Source organism: Peromyscus californicus, unplaced genomic scaffold (assembly GCF_007827085.1).
Source record: "Peromyscus californicus insignis strain IS unplaced genomic scaffold, ASM782708v3 Scaffold_13__1_contigs__length_99412109, whole genome shotgun sequence".
Taxonomy (NCBI): Eukaryota; Metazoa; Chordata; class Mammalia; order Rodentia; family Cricetidae; genus Peromyscus; species Peromyscus californicus.
The window spans coordinates 9114006-9137235 of record NW_026294424.1 but is presented as its reverse complement, the minus strand read 5'-3'; the positions used below and the strand labels follow the sequence as shown (position 1 = coordinate 9137235).

The 23230-nt window shown below is 48.2% G+C and overlaps 1 protein-coding gene across 2 annotated transcripts in view; it reads left to right on the top strand.

Annotated features, from left to right (window-relative positions):
• Window positions 1–1188: 1188 nt before the first annotated feature.
• Window positions 1189–23230, top strand: part of Gck (glucokinase) — a 39596-nt gene continuing 17554 nt past the window's right edge. Inside the window, exon 1 of one of the 2 annotated variants that reach the window (XM_052734435.1) lies at window positions 1189–1919. In XM_052734435.1, the coding sequence (XP_052590395.1) occupies window positions 1875–1919 (45 nt within the window). In that variant the 5' untranslated portion in view covers window positions 1189–1874. The remainder of the gene's footprint in view (window positions 1920–23230) is intronic. The other variant, XM_052734437.1, reaches the window with a different exon arrangement.

Here is a 23230-nt window from a genome sequence, read left to right as displayed (position 1 = left end):
CCCTCATTTTGTACACGTAATACATATGCTAATAAATACTTTCAAAGGAAGAAACACTAGGGCTTGAGAGAGACAGCTCAGTGGTTAAGAGCACACACTGCTCTTCCATGGGCCCTGAGTTCAATTCCCAGCACCCACATCAGACATCTCACAACTGCCAGAAACTCCAGCTCTAGGGGATCTGGTACCACTGGCCTTCATAGGCACCTGTACCCACTGCACACACTCACACAGTGACACACACACAATGAAAAAGAAGAAACACAAGAATCAATAGACACATAAGAAGAGAGCCGTCACTTCACGGTTCAAACAGCAATGAGAAGACAGAAAACCACAGAGATTTATCTTCTCGATGATTGCTGACAATGTAGTGAGACTCCTACTGTTGGCAGCAGTGTTAATAGATGGCTCAATCCGCTTGAAAAGGTCATGTGGTCCTAGCTGCCAAAAATGTAAGATGCATACATCCTTCGAACCAGAGGTTTGCTTCTACAAATCATCAATGACAAACACTCCTACATATTTACTCAGGCAAAATGCCAAGATTTCTATTCCAGCCTTCCCAGAAACTGAAAAACTAAAACTGTCAGTGGAAGTTGATTTCAAAATACAGTATCTAGAAAGTTCTACCTACCATTCCAGCTCACTCCCCCCGACCATTGAGTTTCAGAACAGTAGTGGCTCAGGTCAGGGGTTGGGAGCCACCTCATTTAATAAAATGGTCACTAGCCACACTGACGGTTTGAAAAAGGCCAGGCCTGATTGAGAAGGGCTGTAAGTGTGAAATGCACACAAGACCTTTTGCTCCAGACCACTGGCACAGATTGAATTCTCAGCCTGCACCCTGGCTTCCAGTTCCATTGCCTAGGTCTTCCCACTGCAGAGGCCAGCTTCACTAGGAACATTTGGGCTGTGTGGTGAACATTTGTGGTGCAGTTATACCCTAGGTTGGGGCTTCCTGGGCTACAAACCCACACAGTCGCATGGGCCTCTGTTTTAGCAGTGTAGACCCAGCTGGGCTTGTGTGGCTCAGGCCCGCCATCCAGTTCAGGTTTTAGAAGAGGAAAGGAAAGCAGCAGGAAACTCCTAGCAGTCCCCAGTACACACGGCCAGGCTGGCAGCTGGGAAAAGCCGAGCCTTCTCCTCTGTCTGGTTCTCGGACACAGAGGCCTCTGCTCCTTAGTAAGTGTGACATGACAGGCACTGACCTGGGAACTAAGCAGGTGGTAATGTCTACCAGGCCGGCAGTCACTGTGGTGACAGAGCCACAGAGTGGTCACCATGGTGACGGGAGTAGAAGCCTTCGGCCATCAGTCCCAGTTTTCTGCATGGTAGCTCTAATGACAGAATGGTCACCATAGAAACCACAGGCCCTCTCAAGAGCACAGAGGCCCTGGCAGGAGAAATCTACTCCACACCTGGTAGGAGCAGAAGCACTGACTGTGACTGAGCCCAGAGAAGAAAGCCGGGGCGTGAGGGACACAGTTACCTGTCACCTCGTTACTCGTTACTCAAAAGCCATCCCCAAGCCATTGGAGAGAGAGACGTTTTCTGCTGAGTCTGTCTGGAGGCCGCTGAGCCCTCACAGCTCAGCACCACTGGAATAAAGCCCATCAACACTGAGGACATTTCCCTGGAACCACATGGCTCCTCCTGGAGATCACCGGGCCTGAGGTGGCCTCGGTGGGGAGGGGTCCAGAAGGGAACATGAAAAGGAGGAAACTGTGACTTCAACCAGCTGAGGTGGACTGCACTCTCTGAGGCCTAGTGCTGGCTGTGACTGTGTGGGAGAATCCTGGGCTAGTTCTGCTGTGGAGATCTGGTGGGGAACACTGAGGGGTCCCGGCTCCCCCGGGCTGGCAGCTGCTCAGATGCTGGATGACAGAATCAGGATGGAGGCCCCCAAGAAGGAAAAGGTATCTACCTCATTTTAGAAGCGTCCGTTTGCATGTCGCCAAAGCTCAGAGGTTTGACTGCCACCTCTGAGGGTCTGCACCTCAGAATTGGTTTTTGTGTGCAGGATCTTTAAGAAAGATGTGGCTGGGGGCATTTGTGGGGCAGAAAGATCTCTGCTTCCTAGACTGGCGTTGTGACCCAGGAGTGGAGCTGCACAGAGATCTGGGAAGCAGTCTGCTGAGACTCTGAGGTGGTGGGAGGGGAATCAGAGCCTATGGGGTGTTTGGGTGTTTGGGTGAGATGAACCTACTGCCTAATTTTGAGGTGGTACTGAACAGTCACCAAAAGTCAAAGGCCTCCCCCTCCCCCTCTTTCTCCTTCTCCTTGCTGGAAGCAATTCACCAGGGGCCTGAGGGCGGCTGCTCCATGTTGAGGAGCATAGGATAATCCCTTTCTCCAACAACAGAGAGTTCCAGATGTCAGTGCTGGCCCTGGGCTGAGCAGTGAGCAAGGAGAGAGATGAGGACCGGACATGTTGGCTATGAAACATGAATGGAGAACACACTCATTTCTCCCATTCGGAAGATGACAGGATTCCCATTCTGAAGTGAGCAGGATTCGGTCGTTTGGGGCATGGTTTCCCCTGGCTTCTCTCCTCTTTGTGTGAAATGGCAAGGTCAGCACAAACACCCCTTAGCCTGCTTCTGGCAGAGCCGATGATGTTAGAAGGAAAACAACCATCCAGCCAGCCTGAGTGAAAGGACCCGCACGGTGCAGGGGGCGACAGACCAGGATGCCAACAGAGTCCCACATGTGCCTGCCACTGGTGCTCTGGTTTAGTTAAGAAGTGCCAAACAAGAGGACCACTTCCCAACACTTGGGCAGAAGGAAGCTGGTGTCTTTAGCACAGGGTGGCTGGAGATCTGGCTATTTCTCCATACTGGGAAAGAAACTATGCAGCGTCTCCCTATGTGTTTGCCTGCTTTAGGTAGGCAGTGAATCACAGCAAGGCCTGACACTCGCTCCTTTGAGGTCTGGACCTCGTCCGCTAGCAGGGAGATGGGATATATACATATATGTGTGTCTTGATGCTTCTCTGTTTTCATTTCTACCTCCCCTCTTCAGAGAACTGCAGGGTCAGCTCTCCTTGTAAGCTGCTGTCTATGCCCTGGCTTCCCAGGGGTCCTTTGGACGCCCCCAAGAGTCTTTAAAGCACACACATGGGTATGCTTATCTATGTCTAGTGTGTGTGTAAGGGTCCCTGACTTGGTCAATGAGGCACAGGTGAAGACTCTCAGCTAATGCAGCAAGAAGCTGCTGGCAGGACTGGATTCAGAAGGCGTTAGATGAACTACCCCGTTTCCCCGAGACTCGTCATTCCTGTGCTTATCTCCACAGGCTGTGTGTATCCCAATCTCTAGTTCTTTCTAGTCTCTGCTACTGAGTTGTTACATCTGGGTCCTGCCAGATGGAATCTTCTGCAGCCCGAGGCCAGATCTGTGCTTCTCTCTTACTTCCCAGTATGAGTCTGTCCCTGAGGGAGGTGATGTCCGAACCTCGGTGGACAGACAGGTCAGGCTGACTCTGGAGGCTGCCACTTGGCCTCTTCAGGCCTATGACTGATTGCTAATTAATTAGAACAATGATGTTTGTCTCCACCAGCTGCTAAGAGGAAGGAGAACTGCCTGTCAGGATGGTCAGCTGCAGGGCATAAGATAGCCCCACTAAGGAGATGGGGTAGACACACTAGAAATGTGAGCACTGAGCTAAACAGCCCTACAGGTCCTGCCCTGTGCAATGGGCGTCTCCTGGCACCACCAAGCCTAAGAACCGAAAACAGCACACACTTGTTATTATGTTGAAGCTCTGGAGTCTAAAGTGGATCTCCAGGGGTTAAAATAAAGGTGTTTACAGAACTGGCTCCTTCAGGGCACTGTCGGGGAACCCATTGCCTTCCCCTTCATGTTTCTACAGGCCGGCCAAATTCCTGGGCTCACGATCCATTCTGTGTTCAAGGGTGGACAGCTGCATCTCTCTCACCTTCCAGCATCAGGAGTCGCCGCCTCCCCGCCCCTGTGATAACACCGGCCCAGATAATCCAGGACCATCTCAGTCACTCACTAACTCACATCTACCAAGTCCCCCTTACCACGTAGTGACAGGTCCCAAGGGTTGGGATATCTGTAGGAACTATGACTCTGCCTCTTCTACCATCTGTCTCCCACATTACCCCCCCCCCCCCCCAAGCAGGAGCTCTTCCTTGACTCTCCCTGAAGTCCCATGGCCATATCCATTATTAGCTCACTGGGTTTGGGAACATTCTCTCGTCAGCAGCAGATGTGGCCAAGTCCAGGCCACACCCCCATCAGTAGTTTCACTTTATAATTTCATGCACCTGTGGCCTACAGCTATCCAAAAATATTATGCAGAAAATTCCAAAAATAAGCCAACAAGAAGTTTTAAAGACTTCCTTTTTACTTTTCATTATGTGCATAAACATGTCTATGTCTGGGAATGTGCACATGTGGGTCCAACTGCCCTCAGAGTCTAGAACAGGGTGTCGGATCCCCTGGAGCTGGAGTAACAGGTGGTTGTGAGCCATCCAACATGGGTGCTGGAAACTGAACTCTGTTCCTTTGCAAGAGCAGCATGTACTCTTAAGTGCTGAGCCATCTCTCTAGCCCCCCAACATAAGTTTAAAATTGTATATTGTTCTGCATAGTATGATGGAACATCTCACATCCATCTCTGTAAATCATACCTTGGTCAAAGTGTGTCCACTATTCACTGTATAGCAATATATAGCATAGGCTACATTTGCTACCTGCCCAATTCATTTAGAAGTTGTCTCTGTTATCAGATTGACAATATCTCAAACTTGCATTCAAGTAACATTTCTGTGGCAGTCTGACTGCTTCATGATACCTAGCGCCATTCCCTCATCCCGTCTCATTGTACAGGTATACATCACCTCCCCTCACGGAAGGGAGAACACAGCAGAGCAGTATATTTTGAAAGAACATTTATCACGGAATATTGTTATAATTAATCTGTTTTATTATTAGTTGTTGCTGCTAACCTCTTACTTACCATGCCAAATCTATAAATTAAACTATATCATGGGTATGAATACATAGGAGAACTGCTGTATATATAGGGCTGTTTGTCTCCTAGGTCTTCAAGTGTCCACTGAGGTCTTGGAATGCACCCCCCCACCAAGGATAAGAAAAGCTTATTTTACACACAGCGTTTTAATTAAATTCTTACATTTAAATATAAAACAACCGCATGGAACCTTTGCCTTTCTGGGTAGCATTGAGGAGGATAAAGGAGTGGGGTGGATTGTGCTCAGATTTTTCCAAGGTCACAGCCTCTGCATTTCATGCTAAAGGCTCCTGCATGGCCCAGTGAGCCATGGAGCAGGTGGGTGAGAGGAGGGAGCTCCCGGCATGGACAGATCTCCAGTGTGCTGTGAATGGCACACACATCCTCAGCCTTCCTGTCCAGTGTCACCTTTCTGAGCAGCCTGCATGGAGGGAATACTGTCGGTCCCTTGGCCGTTTGTCCCAGGAGGATTCTGAAGTAGGAAATACCTTCAGGGTATATGGGAGTCTTCCCATGTAGGAGAGAGACCACTGATGCAGAACCCATGGAGACAGGAGTCAGTTCTCTACCACCTGTCCTGCCCCCCATACACACTCTTGATATTTGACTGCTTCTGTGTGCCAAGGACTCCCAGTGCTCCTCCCATTGCCAGTGAGAGGGCCTCCTGCTGAAGGAAAAGAGGTCCTCACAGATGACTGTGGACCTGCTCTGCTACTGACTTCTTGGGACATAAAAGCAGAGCCTGAGGTGAGGGCTCTGTGCTTGTGAGTCCCTCTGAGGCAGGCCCAGTCCTTGCACTCTTGTAGTCATTAGTTCCTGGGGGCCCCTGGGAAGAGGCTAGGGCATCCAGATTTGGTGAGTAAAAAATTAGGATACACAATTAGGTTTGAATTTCAGATAAACAACCAATGTTTCATTACGTGTCCCAAATCGCCCATGGGTACTGTATTTTCTTTGCCAAATTTAAGGAAAGAGTAACTCCTCTGGTCTTTCTGGGGGAGCTGATTCCATCTGGAGAGCAAGACTCAGAGTGAGTCTGGTTGTGAGCCATTAGCAGCCATCTCTGAGCCTTAGGGAGGGACCATGGCCCACCAGGTACCAAAATACCCACGGAAATATTTGCAATGAACGAGATGATTATTCATATACACAAACATGCCTATGATAGAGCTTATCAAGTGTTGAGTAACTGGGTAGGTGATTTTGAAATCGCTTTATGTCATGAGTAAATATTTAGAGGCCTGCTTTACCTGAAGAGCATTTTAGTGATAGTTCCTGGGTGGGTATCATACCTTTTCTCACTTTTAACCCTGAAGTACTGGGCTCCTGCGGAGTAATCCTGCCATCAGTAAATTAGCTCTGCAATGCATTTTCAAACTGGCTGCAAAGGGGGCTAGAGAGACGTCTCAGTTAGTAAAGTTCTTGCCGAGAAAACATGGGGACCCAAGTCTGCATCCCCCACAAAGCCAATAAAAGTGGAGCATGGAGTCACATGACTGAAATCCCAGAGCTGGGGAATTGGAGACAGGAGATACCTGGGGCTTACTGACCAGCTAGTTTAACCAAAGTAGCAAGCTCTAGATTCAGTGAGAAACCTTGTCTCAAAGAAGGTGGCAAGGCCAGTGAGATGCTCAGTAGAGAAAGGTCCCTGTGACAAGCCCGCTGAGCTAAGCTTCATCCCCAGGACCCACATGATGGAAGGAGAGACCTGACTCCTGAAAGTTGTTGTTCTCTGACCTCCTCAGGAATGACATCACACACACACGCACACACACACACACACACACACACACACACACACACACACACACACACACACCATGTAAAACTGCAGAGCTCCTGAGCAGTTCACTCGCCCAGGAAGTTTAAGAGGGGCACCTTGGCTGTGATTATCCGGAGAAAGTCAGCAGGTAGAGCGGATAGCTTCCTCAACTCATTCAGGCACGGCCCAGTCCACTCCAATAAGCCATCCCGGAGAACTTCAGCCTCTTGGAAGTGGGCCAAGTGGCTTCTTCCGTGGGTTTGGAAGATCAGATGTCTAGGGAAATTCTTGGCTCGGAGGCAACTTGGTAGGGAAAGCAAGCCTTAGTTTAGGAGAAGGGGTTCTATGAGCAGGTCTTGGGGTTCAGGCGGAGCTTGTTGTAGTTTAATGTGAAATGTCCTCTGTGTTTGAACACTTGGCCCCCAGTTAGTGGCGCTGTTTGGGAAGGTTGGGGAAGGTTTAGGAGGTGGAGCCTCCGTGGAGGAAGTGGGTCACTGGGCGTGGGCTTTGAGGGTGTATAGCTTTGTCCTGTTTCTTGTTTACTCTCTGGTTCCTGAGTGTGGCTACAATGTGGCCATCCAGTCCCCTGCTTCTGCCTCCATGCTATCCATGCCTGCGGCCGCCATGTCTTCTCCTTGAAGGACTGTGTACTCCTGGAACTGCAAGCCAAAATAAGCCCTTTCTCCATTAAGCTGCTGTGGTTGGGAGATTCTACCTCAGCAGCAGAAAAGGAACTTAGAGCCAGTGCTGTCTGCTCCGCTCCCTCGCCTGCTGTCAGGTTGAAGTGTTTACACTGGAGAACGCAGCAAAAGCCACCACGTAGGCCTTCCCCTGGAAAGCTAGCTGTTAGCCCTCTTCCAGCATGAAACTGGGGGTCCGTCACCTTGCAGGGAACTTGCCTTTGCTGACTCATTGAATTCCTGACCTCCTCCCTCCTGATCCATCCAGGGTCGCTTTTTATGCCCCCTTCACCCTGTTTCCGTTTCTTTAGACTTCCTGTCCCTGATGCCTACGGATGACTTGTTAATAGCACCCTGTCCATTAGGGATGTCGGGCTATTCCAGATACCGGATTAAAGTGAGCACATCTGAAGGTAACAGGATAAACGTTACCTGGGCAACAGCCTAGAAGCCGGTGGTTCTCGGTCTCAGAAAGGCTCAGGTTAGCGTTTCTGACGGCTGCCAGATGCGCCGCAAGCGCCTCAGGCACAAACAGACCAAGCCATCTTCCAGAAGTAAAACTGTGAGGTGCCTCATCCTTTCGTGGCTCCAGAAACTGATCTGACTAGAGTGTCGAGAGACTGAAGAGGAGACGAGCACATGGAGCTACAGAAAGGCTGGGGTTGGGTGAACTGGGCTCTTGGATGGAAACGCCTCGGCACTCCAGGATCTCAGTGTGTTTATTATATAGAGTTAAGCAGGGAAGTGGGGTTATTGATGGATGAACAAGGGTTTAGCTAACCTGGTAGGAGCAGTCTCTATGGGGGAGCAGTCTTCAGATCATAAATACCCATGGGAAAGCTACAATGGATGTTTTCTGCACAAACTATCACTATCCACACGCAGACCAGAGGAAGACTTCAGTAGGGCCGAGGCACTGGGGTCCTTGACATGGCTGTGCCATGTCCACGACACACATCCACACTGGGAGGGGCTTCTGCCATCACATCTCCCAGATATCTCCACGTCTAGAAAGCAATCCAGCAGATGATGACAGCGAGGACAAGCCGGACAGGTCTGTGCCCAATGCTGGCCATATTACCACCTGACCCTGAGCAGAATGAAGGCCCTATGGGCAGGCAGGAAGGGACACAAGCTCTTTAAGGAACAAAAAATTGTCTGCTCCGCCCTTGGAAGCAGCACAGCCAAGAAGCTAGCCCAGGGGCCACAGTAGTTCAAAGTCACAGGACACGAGACAAATGAGACCAGAGAGCAGGCAGCACCTGCAGGCTGCAGAGCCATTGCTGAGCATGGTGGGCAGGCCGGGGGCTCTGGACCTGCAGGGGGCATGTCTCCTGCCCCTGGCTCTGCCACACAGAATGCAAAGACTATAATAGTGACAGTCACCAAATGGTCGTTGGGCTAAGACCTAAAATGAAGGAGAGGAGCTGCTGCCAGAGGCCCTGTTTTCAGGGAATTCACTCTCCCACTCAGTAGAGGCAGCCTGAGTTCCAGGAAGCTCTGGCTTTCTTGACCAGAGGCCTTTTAGGGTTCATATCACTTTGGCCCCAGAAAACCTCGTGTGAATGGCAAGATTTATCTTCTAATCGCTACCCAGTTCTGTCGAATGGTTTAGTATCAGATCCCTATTTGATAAGGACTGAAACAGCAGTTTTGGAGGTATGAATTACTCATGGAAGGAAGTTAGAGAAAGTCCCCATATCAGCTCAGAGACCCCCATCCCTTGCCCCACATCCCACCATCAGAGCTGGAACAACGGCCTCCGTGGTCCTAGATGCCCAGAGTTTTCCAGGAGACTGCTGTATCGGTCTCAAGCATCACCCTCTGCTCTCCTTTCTGAATGTGTAGTATTACTACAATGGAATCCACCTCTTTAAGTCTGGTGTGGTGACACTCACTTGTAATCCTAACACTCAGGAAGTAGAGACCAGAGGCTCAGGAGTTCAAGGCCAGCCTCAGTTCCACAGTGAGACTGTAACTCAAAAACTCAAGACCAAAGCATAAAACCCATCTTCTCAGGTGCGGTTTGATGAATTTGGTCCAATGTAACCACCACCACCAACAAGACTGCTTCTATAGAGCTGGGCAGTGGTGGTGCACGCCTTTAATCCTAGCACTCGGGAAGCAGAGGCAAGCAGATCTCTGAGTTCGAGGCCAGTCTACAGAGTGAGTTCCAGGACAGCCAGGGCTACACAGAGAAACTCTGTCTCAAAAAAAACAAAACAACAACAAAAAGGTCCTTGCATCATTCCAAGAGGCCCCTCGGTCCTGTCTCCTTGCGGTCAGTCTCCCGCTCCAGCCCTTGGGGATCTGTGTTCTGTGCTTCCCTTCTTTGCCTCTCCCAGAACATCTGTAAGTAGAAGCCTTGCGTCCGGTCTGCTGTAGCTGGCCTGTTCCTTGGCAATGAGCTTTGCTGTGTCAGCAGCATGCTGCTCTTTGCCCCCTTCCCACTGCTCAGCAGCGTCAGCATCTGGGTTGTCCCCAGCCCAAGCTGTCATGTGGAAAGCTTCCGTGAACGTTCTAGTACAAGTCTTTGAGTGAACATGGGTGTTCATTTTGTCGAGCAGTGAGAGAAGTGTGGGATGACATTGTGGAAGAAGGCATTTAACCTCGGAAGAAACTGCCAAACTGTTTTCCACACTGGAGGTAGTGCTTGCCTTTCCCAGCACAGGGTCAGAGGGCCCCAGCTGCTGCACATCATCCCCAGTTCCTGCGTGTGTCCGTGTTTTAAATCAGAGCCATTCTGGGCTATGCAGTAGCATGTCCGTGTGATTTTAGCTTCCATTTTAGCTTTCGGACTAATGATGCTGCATGTGTTTTTGTATCTATATTGGACAAGCTTGGGAGATGTTTTCTTTTAAAATAGGGGTGTTGTCACCTTATTGAGTTGGCAAGGCTCTTTATATGTTCTAGTCCTGGTCATTTTACCAGGTGTGTGCTTGGTGAGGTGCGTGGGTCTGCATAGATCCTGAGGGCAAAAGTCCACATTGTTTCCATGCGCTGTGTCCACAGCCTTTGCTCCCACGGCCTATATACACCCCAGCATCTCTCACCATCACCCTGATGCCTGCTATATGATGCCCCAGCTTATTGACCCTCCTTCCAGACCTTGGAGACAGATAGATCTTTGATGCTGAGTAGGTCGGGGAGACAGAAGAGCAGAGTTAGAGCATAATTGTTCTCCAAGCTCCACCCACCACACTGTCACACTAAGACATGAGGCGTCCCACCTCTACACCCTCACACATGTCCCCTGACCACCAAAACCTCTTGACTCTCATCACTCATTCAATAAGTCATATTGGTCCCAAGTCACTGGCAAGACTTTCATAAGCAGATTGTTTTGTCATTTTTCTGGGGATCAAACCCCAGGGCCTTGTGTAGCTAAGCAAGCACTCTGCCACCGAGTTACATCCCTAGCCCCAAAGCGTAGTTTGTTCTTGTTTGTTTTTAGCCTCTGAGCTTGGCATTTGTATAAGGGAAGGTTTCCACATCCATCGCTCCCCATTTCAACTACTGACACCTCTCTTCTTGTCTTCCTGAGTGAAATTTTAAATAATTTACATTATTTGAAAATCTTCCCTCTCTTCTTGTTTTGGAAATGCATTCATGTAAGTCCCGTATAACTCTCCTGAGCCTTCCAAGCTCCCTGCATCTGTAACTGAAGCCCTTTCTTGAGTTGTTTGTGTCTCTTCTGTTGTCTTTGATCATAGTATGCAATGGCAGTCTCTGTATATTATCTTTTGTGTATGCCCGTGGGGTGTGTGTGTGTGTGTGTGTGTGTGTGTGTGTGTGTGTGAGAGAGAGAGAGAGAGAGAGAGAGAGAGAGAGAGAGAGAGAGAGAGAGAGAGAGAGAACAGAGGAACGCACGACACCATACACATGTGGAGGTCAAGACAGCCTTGGCTGCCACCGTGTTGGAGGCAAGATCTCTCTTACTGTTCACTGCAGCATAGGCCAGAAACTGGTGTCATCACAGGGGATGAGGTCACTGCAGAACAGCTACCTGTTTTGCTGTTATCCAGTCTCCAGCTCACTTCCTGCCAACACCACCGTTGGCTTTTGCAGTCCGCCCCTCCCCTGGCCCCTTTTCATTTTGGTCTGCATTCCTTCCTGTTTTCTCAAGGTCTTTTCCTTCTCATGCAGGCTGAGTCTCACACAGCTGTGCTAGGCTCACGCACAATCACGAAGCCGGTTGCCTTGACTCCACCAAACTGGGTTCTGAATCCAAATACAAAGATGGCAGCTGGTGTGAGTCTGCCCATTTGGGCTAGCTTTAGCGGAGCACCTGTGTTTGGTACTGTGGCCTTCCAGGGTGAAGGACATCCGTGACCATTTAATTCCTTGGCAGTGATGAACTTCCTGGGCTAGACAGCTGTTGAGTCATTCATGAGGGTGGCAATCCTCAAGTAGCCAAAGAGTGGAAGGAAAAGCTACCAGTTTGAAAAGCTACTAAACCTTTTCTCTCTTTTACTAGACACTAAGCTCCCTGGAAGTTAAACCCCAGTTTCTAGAAGTTCTTGCTTACACAGCACATGTAACTAAAGCTGGAACAAGATAGGGCAGGTTAGCATGATTGTGCAAAGAGTGTTGTGCAAAGTCATGAAGTGTTTCATATTTCCTAAATACAGTTGTCCTGAGTACTGCAATAAATATAGATAGGTAGGTAGGTAGTAGACAGACATACATACAGACAGATAGATAAAAGTCACTTGTATAGCCTCAGATTGAGCACAAACTTGATACTCAGCAGTAGTGAAGGAATGAGTGACCTCATATCCTGTTCAAATCTCTTGCTGTTCACCAATCTTAGCATCCAGGTGTCAATCAGGACGCGTTTCATTGCTGTAACCGGTCCTACATATGACTGTATTTCTCATCATATCATTCAGTATGGGAGGTATGACAGCTGGGGTATTCTCCACCTAGTCGGGAATCCAGGCTTCTTCAAGTCCATAACTGTGCCTATTCCCTGAAACCGAACCGTTGTCTAGGTCTAGCTTGGGAACGACAGGCAAAGATAGTCTCTGTGTAATCATGTGGACCTGGAAATTGTACAGTCACTCAAATTCACTGTACAGCCACTGCAAGGGAGGCTGAGAAAGACATAGCAGCCAGCAGTTCTTCTTCTTCTTCTTCTTCTTCTTCTTCTTCTTCTTCTTTCTTCTTCTTCTTCTTCTTCATCATCATCATCATCATCATCTCCTTCATCATCATCTCCTTCATCATCATCATCATCATCATCATCGTGGACAAAGAGGTCATGCATTTGGGCCCACAGGTAATGACCTCTTCCATAGTCCACTCCTCTGTGTGCCCCAGTTCACATACCCACACACACTGTCTTCTCACTCATGGGAAATGCATCAATCCATGCAGTTCCTGCATCTGAGGCAAAGTACAGGATCTCAGAGGCAGGAGACAAGACTCTCCACCAGTGCAGAGAACGCCGCTTATTGGTAGCCATCATAAATGAAAACCAAATTAACAATCCCACCATGGAATACGGAGCATGGATAGGGTTAGGTTAAGATCTTTGTTAGGTTTCCACCACTGCAATAAATACGTGACATAGTCAACTTACAAAAGAAAAGGTTTACTTTGGCTCACAGTTTTTAAATTGTCTCTTTCCTTGACTGGTTAGTCCTGCTGCTTGGGACTCATGACACAATTCTGAAATGAAGTTGTAATGGAGTAAAACCACTCCCTTGTGGCTAGAAAGTGAAAGAAAGAAGAGGAAGGGCTGAACTCACACTATGTCCTCATGGGGCACCCTGCCCCCGTGACCTAAAGGGTTCTCTATCCCTGTTGAACCTGGGGAGGACATTTAAGAACCAAACTTAAGTGGCAGCTCCCATTCAGAAAGAGAAAGAATAAGAAACAAAAATCCATAGCAATGAGGATGTGTCACCGTGCGGGACCTGGGTGGACAGCCTTGCCGGTGAGTGTATTCCTTGAGAGCACTTGGTCCTCTTCTGTGGGGAGTTCACACCCTCCCCAGCCTCAGCCCTACCTTTGGAAGATTTGTGGGCACTCTGAGTGTGCACTATCATCCCACAGCCCACTCCCTGCTGAGAATAAATTGGTCCCAAGAATTATCTTTTGGTTTCCAGCCAAGCTGATAGGGTTTCCCCCTCAAAAGCCTCATAGATACCTCATTTCTTTCTTGTGTGGAACTGCCATGGCTCCTCCTACCCTGGCTTTTACAGCTTCTTACCTTCTCCTATCCACGGGACTTTGAGGCATCTGGAACAGCACACTGGGGTGAGAAGTTCCATCAAATTAATCTCCATCCAGTGTGAGTCCCTTCGTTTAACTGAGATACTCAAACTGGCCTTTGCCAAGGCGTCCTCAGGTTTAGCTCCCGTTCTGGACCAGTCAAGAAGTACTTATTAAGTGCTCTGGCCCCATATAGGTGCCACGTAGTACCTGTGTAGTATCAATAACTATGCAAAGCACCTGCCAGTAAAAGTTGTTGAATGAGAGAATAAGTGGGATTGTGACTGAGGAAGTAAAACACCTGCTTTTACTGGGAAAATGGAATGTTATCAGTCATTCCTCCCTTTTTATTGTGATGAAATATATATATATATATATATATATCAATCATAAAGTTTGTCATTGCAACCATTTTAAAGATTTTAAAGTTGTGTGTGTGTGTGTGTGTGTGTGTGTGTGTGTGTGTGTGTGTGTGTGTGTGTGTGTGTGTTCAGGGCCCTGCAGAGGCTAGAAGAGGGCATCAGAACCCTTGGGGCTGGAGTTACAGGTCACTGTGAGCTGGTGTAAGTACTGAGAATGAAATTCAGGTCTCTGGAAGAGCAGAAAGCAGTCTTAACCACTGAGCTATCTCTCCATTTTAACCATTTTTAAAAATACGATTTGGTGGCATTAAGTACCCACGATATTGTATAGCTCCCCACTCTTTCCAAAACTATTTTTATCCTTCCATTCAGAAACTCACTAATTTCCTATTCTCCCATATCCCTAACAGGCACTGTTCTTTTTGCTTCAATGAATTTACCTCTTTATATTTACAAAGGTGGAATTATAATATATCCCTTTTTATAAGGCTTATTTTACTTAGCATAATGTTGTTGAGGTTGCTCTATACTGTAATGTGTATCAAAACTTCATCCTTTTTCATGGCTGAATAGCACTTCCTGGTTTGCACACGTGTCTTTTCCTTCATTCACCAATCCATTCATTCATTCATTCATTCATTCATATTCATTGAACATATTCATTCATCAGTTGATAGGTAGTTGCCGTGTGTCGACCCTTCGGCTGTTGTGAATAGCACTCCTATGACCGACCATTTGCATACGAGAATGTGTTTCAGTCCCTGTTTCAGTTCCTTTAAGAGAATGTACTCAGGGGTACGATTGCTGGGTCGCATGGCATTCCTGTTTAACTTTACAATGAACCAACTAGCTGTTTTGCACAGCAACTGAATTATTTGCATCCCTACCAGCAATGCGTGAGGGACCCAAACTCGCTCCTCTGCCAATACTTCACCCTGGCCAGGAACAGTTGCTATTTTCTGGCCCTCTCCCCAGCCCTTTTTAATTTAGCTGTCTCAGCGGGGGCTGTCTCAGAGTTATGGTTAGCATCCCTCCAGTGACTAACATCTGTTCACATGCTCTTTGTTCACTCTTAAATCTTTTTGAGAAAAAAAGTCTGTTCTAAACCTTTGCCCAATATATGGGGTTATTTGCTTTTTTTGTTGTTGTTGTTGAATTGTAAGGATTTTCCTTATTGGTATACATGAATTCAGCCTCCCCTTACTAGATGCAGGATTTGCAAATATTTTCTTTCATTCAGTGCTCCCTTGATACTGACCTTCTGCCCACTAAGCTTGTCGTTGTTGTTATCTGGGATGGGGCTCCTGCTATGCTGTCCAGATTAGCCTTGAACTCCGAGGTGCCAATGACCTTCCTGCCTCAGCCTCCTGAGGCTCCAGAGCTACTGAACAGGCCACCATACGTGACTCTTAAATGCTGATGGAGTCTCATTATCTGTGACCTCTTGGTGCCAGTGTCCTCGGTGCCACATCTGAGAAGTTATTCCAGGGCTGGGTGTGTAGCCCAGTGGCAGAGTACTCCTTGGTATGAAGACCTAGACTTGATCCTCAAACACTACAAAAAAGTTCAAAAGAGGCCATGGTTAAATATGCAGAGATGTATCCCATATCTTCTAAGAGTGTTCTGATTTCACCATTTCAATATATTTCTTTTTAATTAATTTTTGATTGGCATATGAAGTAATGGGTTTCATCATGATATCCTAGCACTTATCAAACATTACTACCCAGTTCCGCTCACCCTTTGATCCGCTTCAAGCTCATTTTTGTTATGGTATTGGCAAAGAGTTCAACTTCATTCTCATGTACATGGATACCAAATTTACCCATCATTTGCTGAAGGGATCGTTTTTCTTACATTGAATTGTCTTGGCACCTTTGTCAAAGATCAAGTGACCGTGCAAGGGAGGCCATGTTTCCGGACACGATATTCTGTCTGTCTCACTGGGTTACATGTCCGCCATTAAACCAGCATCGATCACAATACTCTTTTGGTTACTATGCCACTTTGTAGTAACTTTGAAACAGATCCTCTAATTGTTTTTTTTTTTTTCAAGATTGATTTGAATACTCTGGGTTCTTTGAGATGCTATATTGATTTTAAAAGAGGCTTTTCACTTCTGCAAGAAGCATTGTTTGGATATTGGTAGGGACTGCCGAGGATCTGTAGCTCACTTGGGGGAGGGGGGTTTCCCAGCACCACTGTCCTCCCACGCATGAGCACTGCCTCCATCTGGTGAGGTGCTCTCCTGCTTCTTTCAGTAACGCTTTGCAGCCGTCCATGAGTCCTTCACCCCTTGACTTTATTCCCAAGGACTTTATTCCTTGGTACTATTGTAGGTGGAGTCCCTTTCACACTTTTTTTTTTTAATTACTTGTTGGTGTATAACTTTTGTGTGAATGGGTGCATTGACCCAAACATGTTTATGGATTATCTGTGACCTTCTACAGATACGATGACGTCATCTGAAGTGGAGATGGTTTGCAGTTCGATTGCCTGCTAAAGAAAATTTTATAAATGAAGCCACTTGTAAAAAGCAGAATTTTTTTCACAGTTCTGGAGTCTAGGAGTCCCAGGTGAAGTTGTCCTGTGGTCAGGGCCCAGTCTCATGTCTCATTTTCAATACCATCCCATGGTGGAAGGGCCAAGAAGCTCTCTGGGACCTATTACATCAAGGTATTAATCACAGTCCTGATGCCTCTGTCCGTGTGACCTAGTTATCTCTAGAGGCCTCATCCTAAGATTGTCTGACTGGTAATTAGGGTTTTACATCCGGGCTCTGAGAGTAAACACGTCCACACTGTAGCCCTTTGCAGTTTGGGTATCTTCTGTTTTCCCTTCCCCAGTCATTCTGGCTGGACATTTCAGCACTGTGATGAACAGAAGGGACAAAAGTGGGATTCCCTGCCATGTTCCTGACTCGGTGGAGAAAAAAGTTAAGTCTTTCACCACTGAGTGTAATGTCAAGTATGTGTTCTCATCTGTGTCATATAAAGGGACACATTCCCAGATCCCTGGATTGGGACGATTATAGGAACCACAACTGTATCCTCTTACACTGTCCTATCCCACCCTGGGTCCCCTCTCAACCACAGGCAGTTTCCAAACTCTCTCCCTAGAATACCTCTCTGGACCATTTCTTGTGGTGCAGGCTTACTGGGGGTGAGTTCCGTCTGTTTTGTTCATCAGAAACGTCTTAGTACCTCCTGTGTGTGGGAGACCAGTTTTGAAGGTCACAGAGCTCTTGGTGACAGCTTTTTCTTCCTGGGTTTTAAGGGTGCCGAGGCTGTCGTCCCGCCTGCACGGCTTCTAAAGAGAGGCAGCTTTTCAGTCTCCCTGCTGGTCCCTGGTGTGCCATGTCTTGCTTTTTTCTTGTGGGTTTCAAGAGTCTCTTTGTCTTTTGACACTGACTATAATCTGTCTTGACCTGGATCACTTGGGGTCGCTTCTGTTTGTATGCTTATTTGTATTTCTCATCAGACTTGGAAAACAGTTTTGCCATCATTTCTTCAACTCTTCCCCTGCCCCGTCACCCCTCTTCTTCCGTAAGCCATTGTCTTTATGATGACGTGTTTGATAGGTCTCCTTGGTCCTCGGGCTTTGTTCATCCCCTCTCTCTTCTCTTTTTCTGGTCTGCAGACCGAATACTTCCAATTGCCTTATTTTCAACTTCACTGATTCTATCTTATTACCATTAAAATCTTTGATTGAGGTCTGGAGAGATGGCCCAGTGGTTAAGAGGACTGACTGTTCTTCTAGAGGACCCAAGTTCCAGCACCCACATGGTGGCTATCAAGGTTGTCTGTAAATCCAGTCCCAGGAGAGCCAGCACCCTCTTTCTGATCTATAAGGGCACCAGGCACACACGTGATGCACAGGCATCCATGCTATTAAAACACCTCTATACATAAAATAAAAATAAATAACTTTAAAAATCTGCCATTGAGCCCTTTCAGTGATGTTTCCACATCAGTCCTACACCTTTGCTTTGTTTTGTTTTGAGACAAGGTTTCTCCATATACTTTTGGTGCCTGGCCTGGATCTTGCTCTGTAGAACAGGCTGGCCTCGAACTCACAGAGATCTGCCTGGCTCTGCCTCCTGAGTGCTTGGATTAAAGGCGTGAGCCACCGACGCCTGGCCTAGTTATTATACTTTTAAGCTCCAAAATTTCTATTGGGTTCTTTTTTAATAACTTCAGTGCTTTTATTATCATCTGTATCTGTTCATATATGTCTCTCCTGATCTCCCCTAATTCTCCATCCACTAAGCATGTCTAAGACAGCTGACTGTCCCGTGTCTGAGCTCCCTGTCTAATAGTTTCTTTTGAATTATTTTTTTTCACTATGATTTCTATTTCCTCACATACCATATTAGTTTGAGTTCTCTCAGGGCCCATAACTAATAGAATTAATATGTATTAAAAGGGGATTTATTAGAGTGGCTTACACAATATGGTCTGGGTAGTCCCACAATGGCCACGGTCATACTGGAGAGGGTGAAAATCTGGTCACTACAAGTCATGAGTCTAGATGCCTCAGACGTCCTGGACTGTCGCTGAAGGCAAGGATGACTCCTGGAGAGCCTCCGTCTACAGTCTGAAGCCTGGAAGACAGCAGCAGTGAACAGCAGCAGAGTACATGAGCTTGGCATCCAGAAACTAATCCGTTCCTCACCCGCACTCTGCCGAGTGCCCCCCCCACACACACTCTACCCTATCTCCACCCCATGCCCCGCACTCTGTCCTGTCTCCACCCCATGCCCCGCACTCTGCCCGGTCTCCACCCCATGCCCCGCACTCTGCCCAGTCTCCACCCTATGCCCCGCACTCTGCCCAGTCTCCACCCCATGCCCCGCACTCTGCCCAGTCTCCACCCCATGCCCCGCACTCTGCCCTGTCTCCACCCCATGCCCCATACTCTGCCCGGTCTCCACCCCATGCCCCGCACTCAGCCTTGTCTGTCCTGTCCCCACCCCATGCCCCACACTCTGTCCTGTCTCCACCCCATGCCCCGCACTCTGCCCAGTCTCCACCCCATGCCCCACACTCTGCCCGGTCTCCACCCCATGCCCCACACTCTGCCCAGTCTCCACCCCATGCCCCACACTCTGCGCGGTCTCCACCCCATGCCCCGCACTCAGCCTTGTCTGTCCTGTCCCCACCCCGTGCCCCGCACTCTGCCCGGTCTCCACCCCGTGCCCCGCACTCTGCCCGGTCTCCACCCCATGCCCTGCACTCTGCCCCGTCTCCACCCCACGCCCCGCACTCTGCCTTGTCTGTCCTGTCCCCACCCCGTGCCCCGCACTCTGCCCAGTCTCCACCCCATGCCCCGCACTCTGCCCAGTCTCCACCCCATGCCCCGCACTCTGCCCAGTCTCCACCCTATGCCCCGCACTCTGTCTTGTCCCCACCCCATGCCCCGCACTCTGTCCTGTCTCCACCCCATGCCCTGCACTCTGTCCTGTCCCCAGCCCATGCCCCGCACTCTGTCCTGTCCCCACCCCATGCCCCGCACTCTGCCCGGTCTCCACCCCGTGCCCCGCACTCTGCCCGGTCTCCACCCCATGCCCCGCACTCTGCCCTGACCCCACCACAGGTCCTGTGGTGCTGGCTTCTAAATGTTGCTCTTGACAGCCTCCCCAGCCCTCCAGCCCCTCCTGCGGTCAGAGACAAGCACACTGGCCACCACATTCCCTCATCTGCCAGCTAAAGCTGAAGGCTCTGTTTCCCATGGAAGCAGCTCTGAGGTTGTTTCCGGGCCATGTGTGCTTGGTCCTAGAATGCTCCCTCCACATCTAGTCAGGAAGAATGATGTCTTGAACAACTGTCATCCCAGCACCTGGGAAGTGGAGGCAGGAGGATCATGAGTTTGAGGACATCATGGGTATACAGCAAGACCCTGTCTCAAAGGAGGAAGAGGAGCAAGAGGAGAAAGAGGCTCAATCTGAACAGTCTTGGAATCAGAATGGCCGGGGTATGACTCGCACTGAGTGTTTTCTAGCTGAGGCATCCTTGTAAATTCCTTCTCTCTCACGGGCCTCAGTCTCCACAAAGCACACAAGCTGTAACTTGTGTCAAAACTCTGCCACAGCATCCTACAAGATGTAGTCACTGGTCCCAGATCAGCTGTGGCGTTTGTCAGGGTGTGCTCTGCTGGCTCTTGGTCTACCTGCCTCTTGTTCTCCATCCCAGCATCCTAATCACAGACCACTCCCCACTGCCGGACACCTCCCACTCACCAGGCTCGTGGCCTGCCCATTTACACAAAGGCCCAGCCAATGTCTAGTTCACTCTGCAGTAAGCAAACACTTGCGACATTCCCTAGCCTCCATACCCCATTGCATCAGTCGGCCTGTACCTGGAGCCTGGCTGGTACTGAGAGCAGCCAGAGAACAGGTCAGCTGGGGGATGGGCTGGCGTTGTGGGCTCCCTGGCATTCACTTTTTCCCCTCTGGCTAAGGGGCCTAGAAATTTGGAGCCTTTGTACAAAAAAAAAAAAAATAGTTAAGTGTGGTCCTTCCATTCTGTTCTACTTTTACACCTAATTTAGAAACAGTATGCCAGCCGCCAGGCAGTGGTGGCGCACGCCTTTAATCCCAGCACTCGGGAGGCAGAGGCAGGTGGATCTCTGTGAGTTTGAGGCCAGCCTGGTCTACAAAGCAAGTTTCAGGAAAGCTAGGACTGTAATACAGAGAAACCCTGTCTCATAAAATCAAAATAATGATAATAATAATAACAATATGCCAGCCACATGTGGTGGCTCCTGCCTTTAATCCTGGCACTTGGGAGGCAGAGGCAGGTGGATTTCTGTGAGTTTGAGGCCAGCCTGGTCTATATAGCAAGTTGCAGGCCAGCCAGGGCTACATAGTGAGACCCTGTCTCAAAATATAATTATAATAATAGATGACTATCAGTTAAGGGTATTTGTAAAGACCCAAATTTGATTCCAATGATGGCTCATAACCATTAATAACTCTAGTTCCAAGGGGATAAGATACCTTCTTCTGGCCTCTGTGGGCAATGAGCATGTATGTAGTGCACAGACATACATGTACGCAGAACTTCCATATACATAAAATAAGAATAAATAAATCTTTTTAAAAGTAAAAATAATATTCCATGTATAAACATTCATCACAGAAAATGTAGAAAGTACAGATACATAAATATAAAACTACTCAGGCTGGAGAGATGGCTCAGTGGTTAAGAGCACTGGTTGCTCTTCCAGAGGACCCAGGTTCAATCCCCGGCACCCACATAGCAGCTTATGACTGTCTGTAACTCCAATTTCAGAGGGTCCAACACCCTCACACAGACACACATGCAGGCAAAATGAAATAAAAATAAAACTATTTATATTTATACTGTTATGGTGGCCCATTTGTTGTATTTCCTCCCATGTGAATATCATCAACATCATCCACTCATATCAATACATGGGGAAAACATGTCATTAACAAACAATATCAAAAAGAAACAACCATTTGTCCCATATTAGAAATGTGCTGGCCGGCGGTGATGGCACACACCTTTAATCCCAGCACTCAGGAGGCAGAGCCAGGTGGATCTCTGTGAGTTCGAGGCCAGCCTGGTCTACAGAGTGAGATCCAGGACAGGCTCCAAAACTACACAGAGAAACCCTGTCTCGAAAAAGAAAGAGAGAGAGAGAGAGAGAGAGAGAGAGAGAGAGAGAGAGAGAGAGAGAGGAAGAAAGAGAGAGAGAAAGAAAGAGAGAAAGAAAGAAATGTGTGCTGTATTTAAAAACCACTTTCAAGACAAGTTGAGTCTCTGTGGGTCCAGCAGGCGATCTGCTTTCTGTTCTCTCTTGGGGTTTTAGTCAAGGAGTGTCTGGGCAGCAGCGTCAGGAAGCTTGACTGTGGCTGGTAGATCTGCTTCCAATATGGCAGATTAGCAGTTTCTTCACATACTTTTCCCAATGTCATGGGGACACTCAGCTTCCCACACCATGCTCCCACCGAAGGCGCTTGGCCTTCCTCAGAGGGAGCAGATTGAGAGAGAAGAAGACAGGAGTCACAGTATCTTATGGCCTAGCCGCTGTCATTTCTGCAAGACCCTATCAATTACCCAGGCTAGACCTAAATACAGCACAGGGGATGTACCTAAACTGTAGAGCAGAGGCAGTATCCAATAGAGAACTAGAGGAGGGTGGCTGCCAATCCCTTTCAACAGAATGTCACTGATGTCTTTGCATGCTGTACTGTCACTTTTTGCTGTGACAATACCCCCTAAAAAGCAGCTTCAGAGCTGGACAGTGGTGCTGCACTCCTTTATTCTCAGGCCTCAGGAGGCAGAGGCAGGCAGATCTCTACATATGCCAAGAGTGAAGGATCAACCTGAGAGCTGGAGAGCTGGAGAATCGGCTCGGCAGTTAGGAGCACTCACTGGCTGTTCTAGGTTCCATTCCCAATACTCACACAGTGGCTCACAACCATCGTAACTCCAATCTCAGGGGATCCAATGACTTCTTCTGGTCCCCTCTAGCACTGTACACACACAGCACACCAATATGGATGCAGGCAAAACACCCATATACATTAATTTTGAAAAATAATAATAGATCAATCTTACTTCTTTCAAAAATATTTTTATTTTAAACATTTTAACTTACTATTGTATATGTGTGGGGGGGGAGCCACACATGCCTTGGCACACTTGGGGAGGTCAGACAATAGCTCCGTGGAGTTGGTTCTCTCCATCTTTTTTTCTTTAATTATTTTATATTTATGGATGATTTGCTTGCATGTATGTCTATGCACCATGTATGTGCCTGGTTGCCCAGAGAGGCCAGAAGAGGGAACTAGAGTAACAGAGGTTGTGAGTTACCACATGGATACTAGGAATTAACCTGGATCTTTTGGAAGAGTATCCAGTACTCTTAACTGCTAAGCCATCTCCCCAGCCCCCACTCCTTCATCTTTAGGTGGGTTCCAGAAACCAAACTCATGCCATCAGGTTTCCATGGCACCCACTGACTATCTCATCAGCTTTCAGCATGACCTGTTATGACTGCGTGTAAGTACTGAACAATGTTGTGGCCCATTTCTTGATATTAGAATGAATAAATTTGAATATCAGATACTACACTTGTCATGCCATCACCTTGAGGTAACTGAAAAAGAAAATCCAGTCATGCCTATGAACTGGCTTCTTAAACAAGAAGGCACAGGGGTGGGGAAGGGGTTG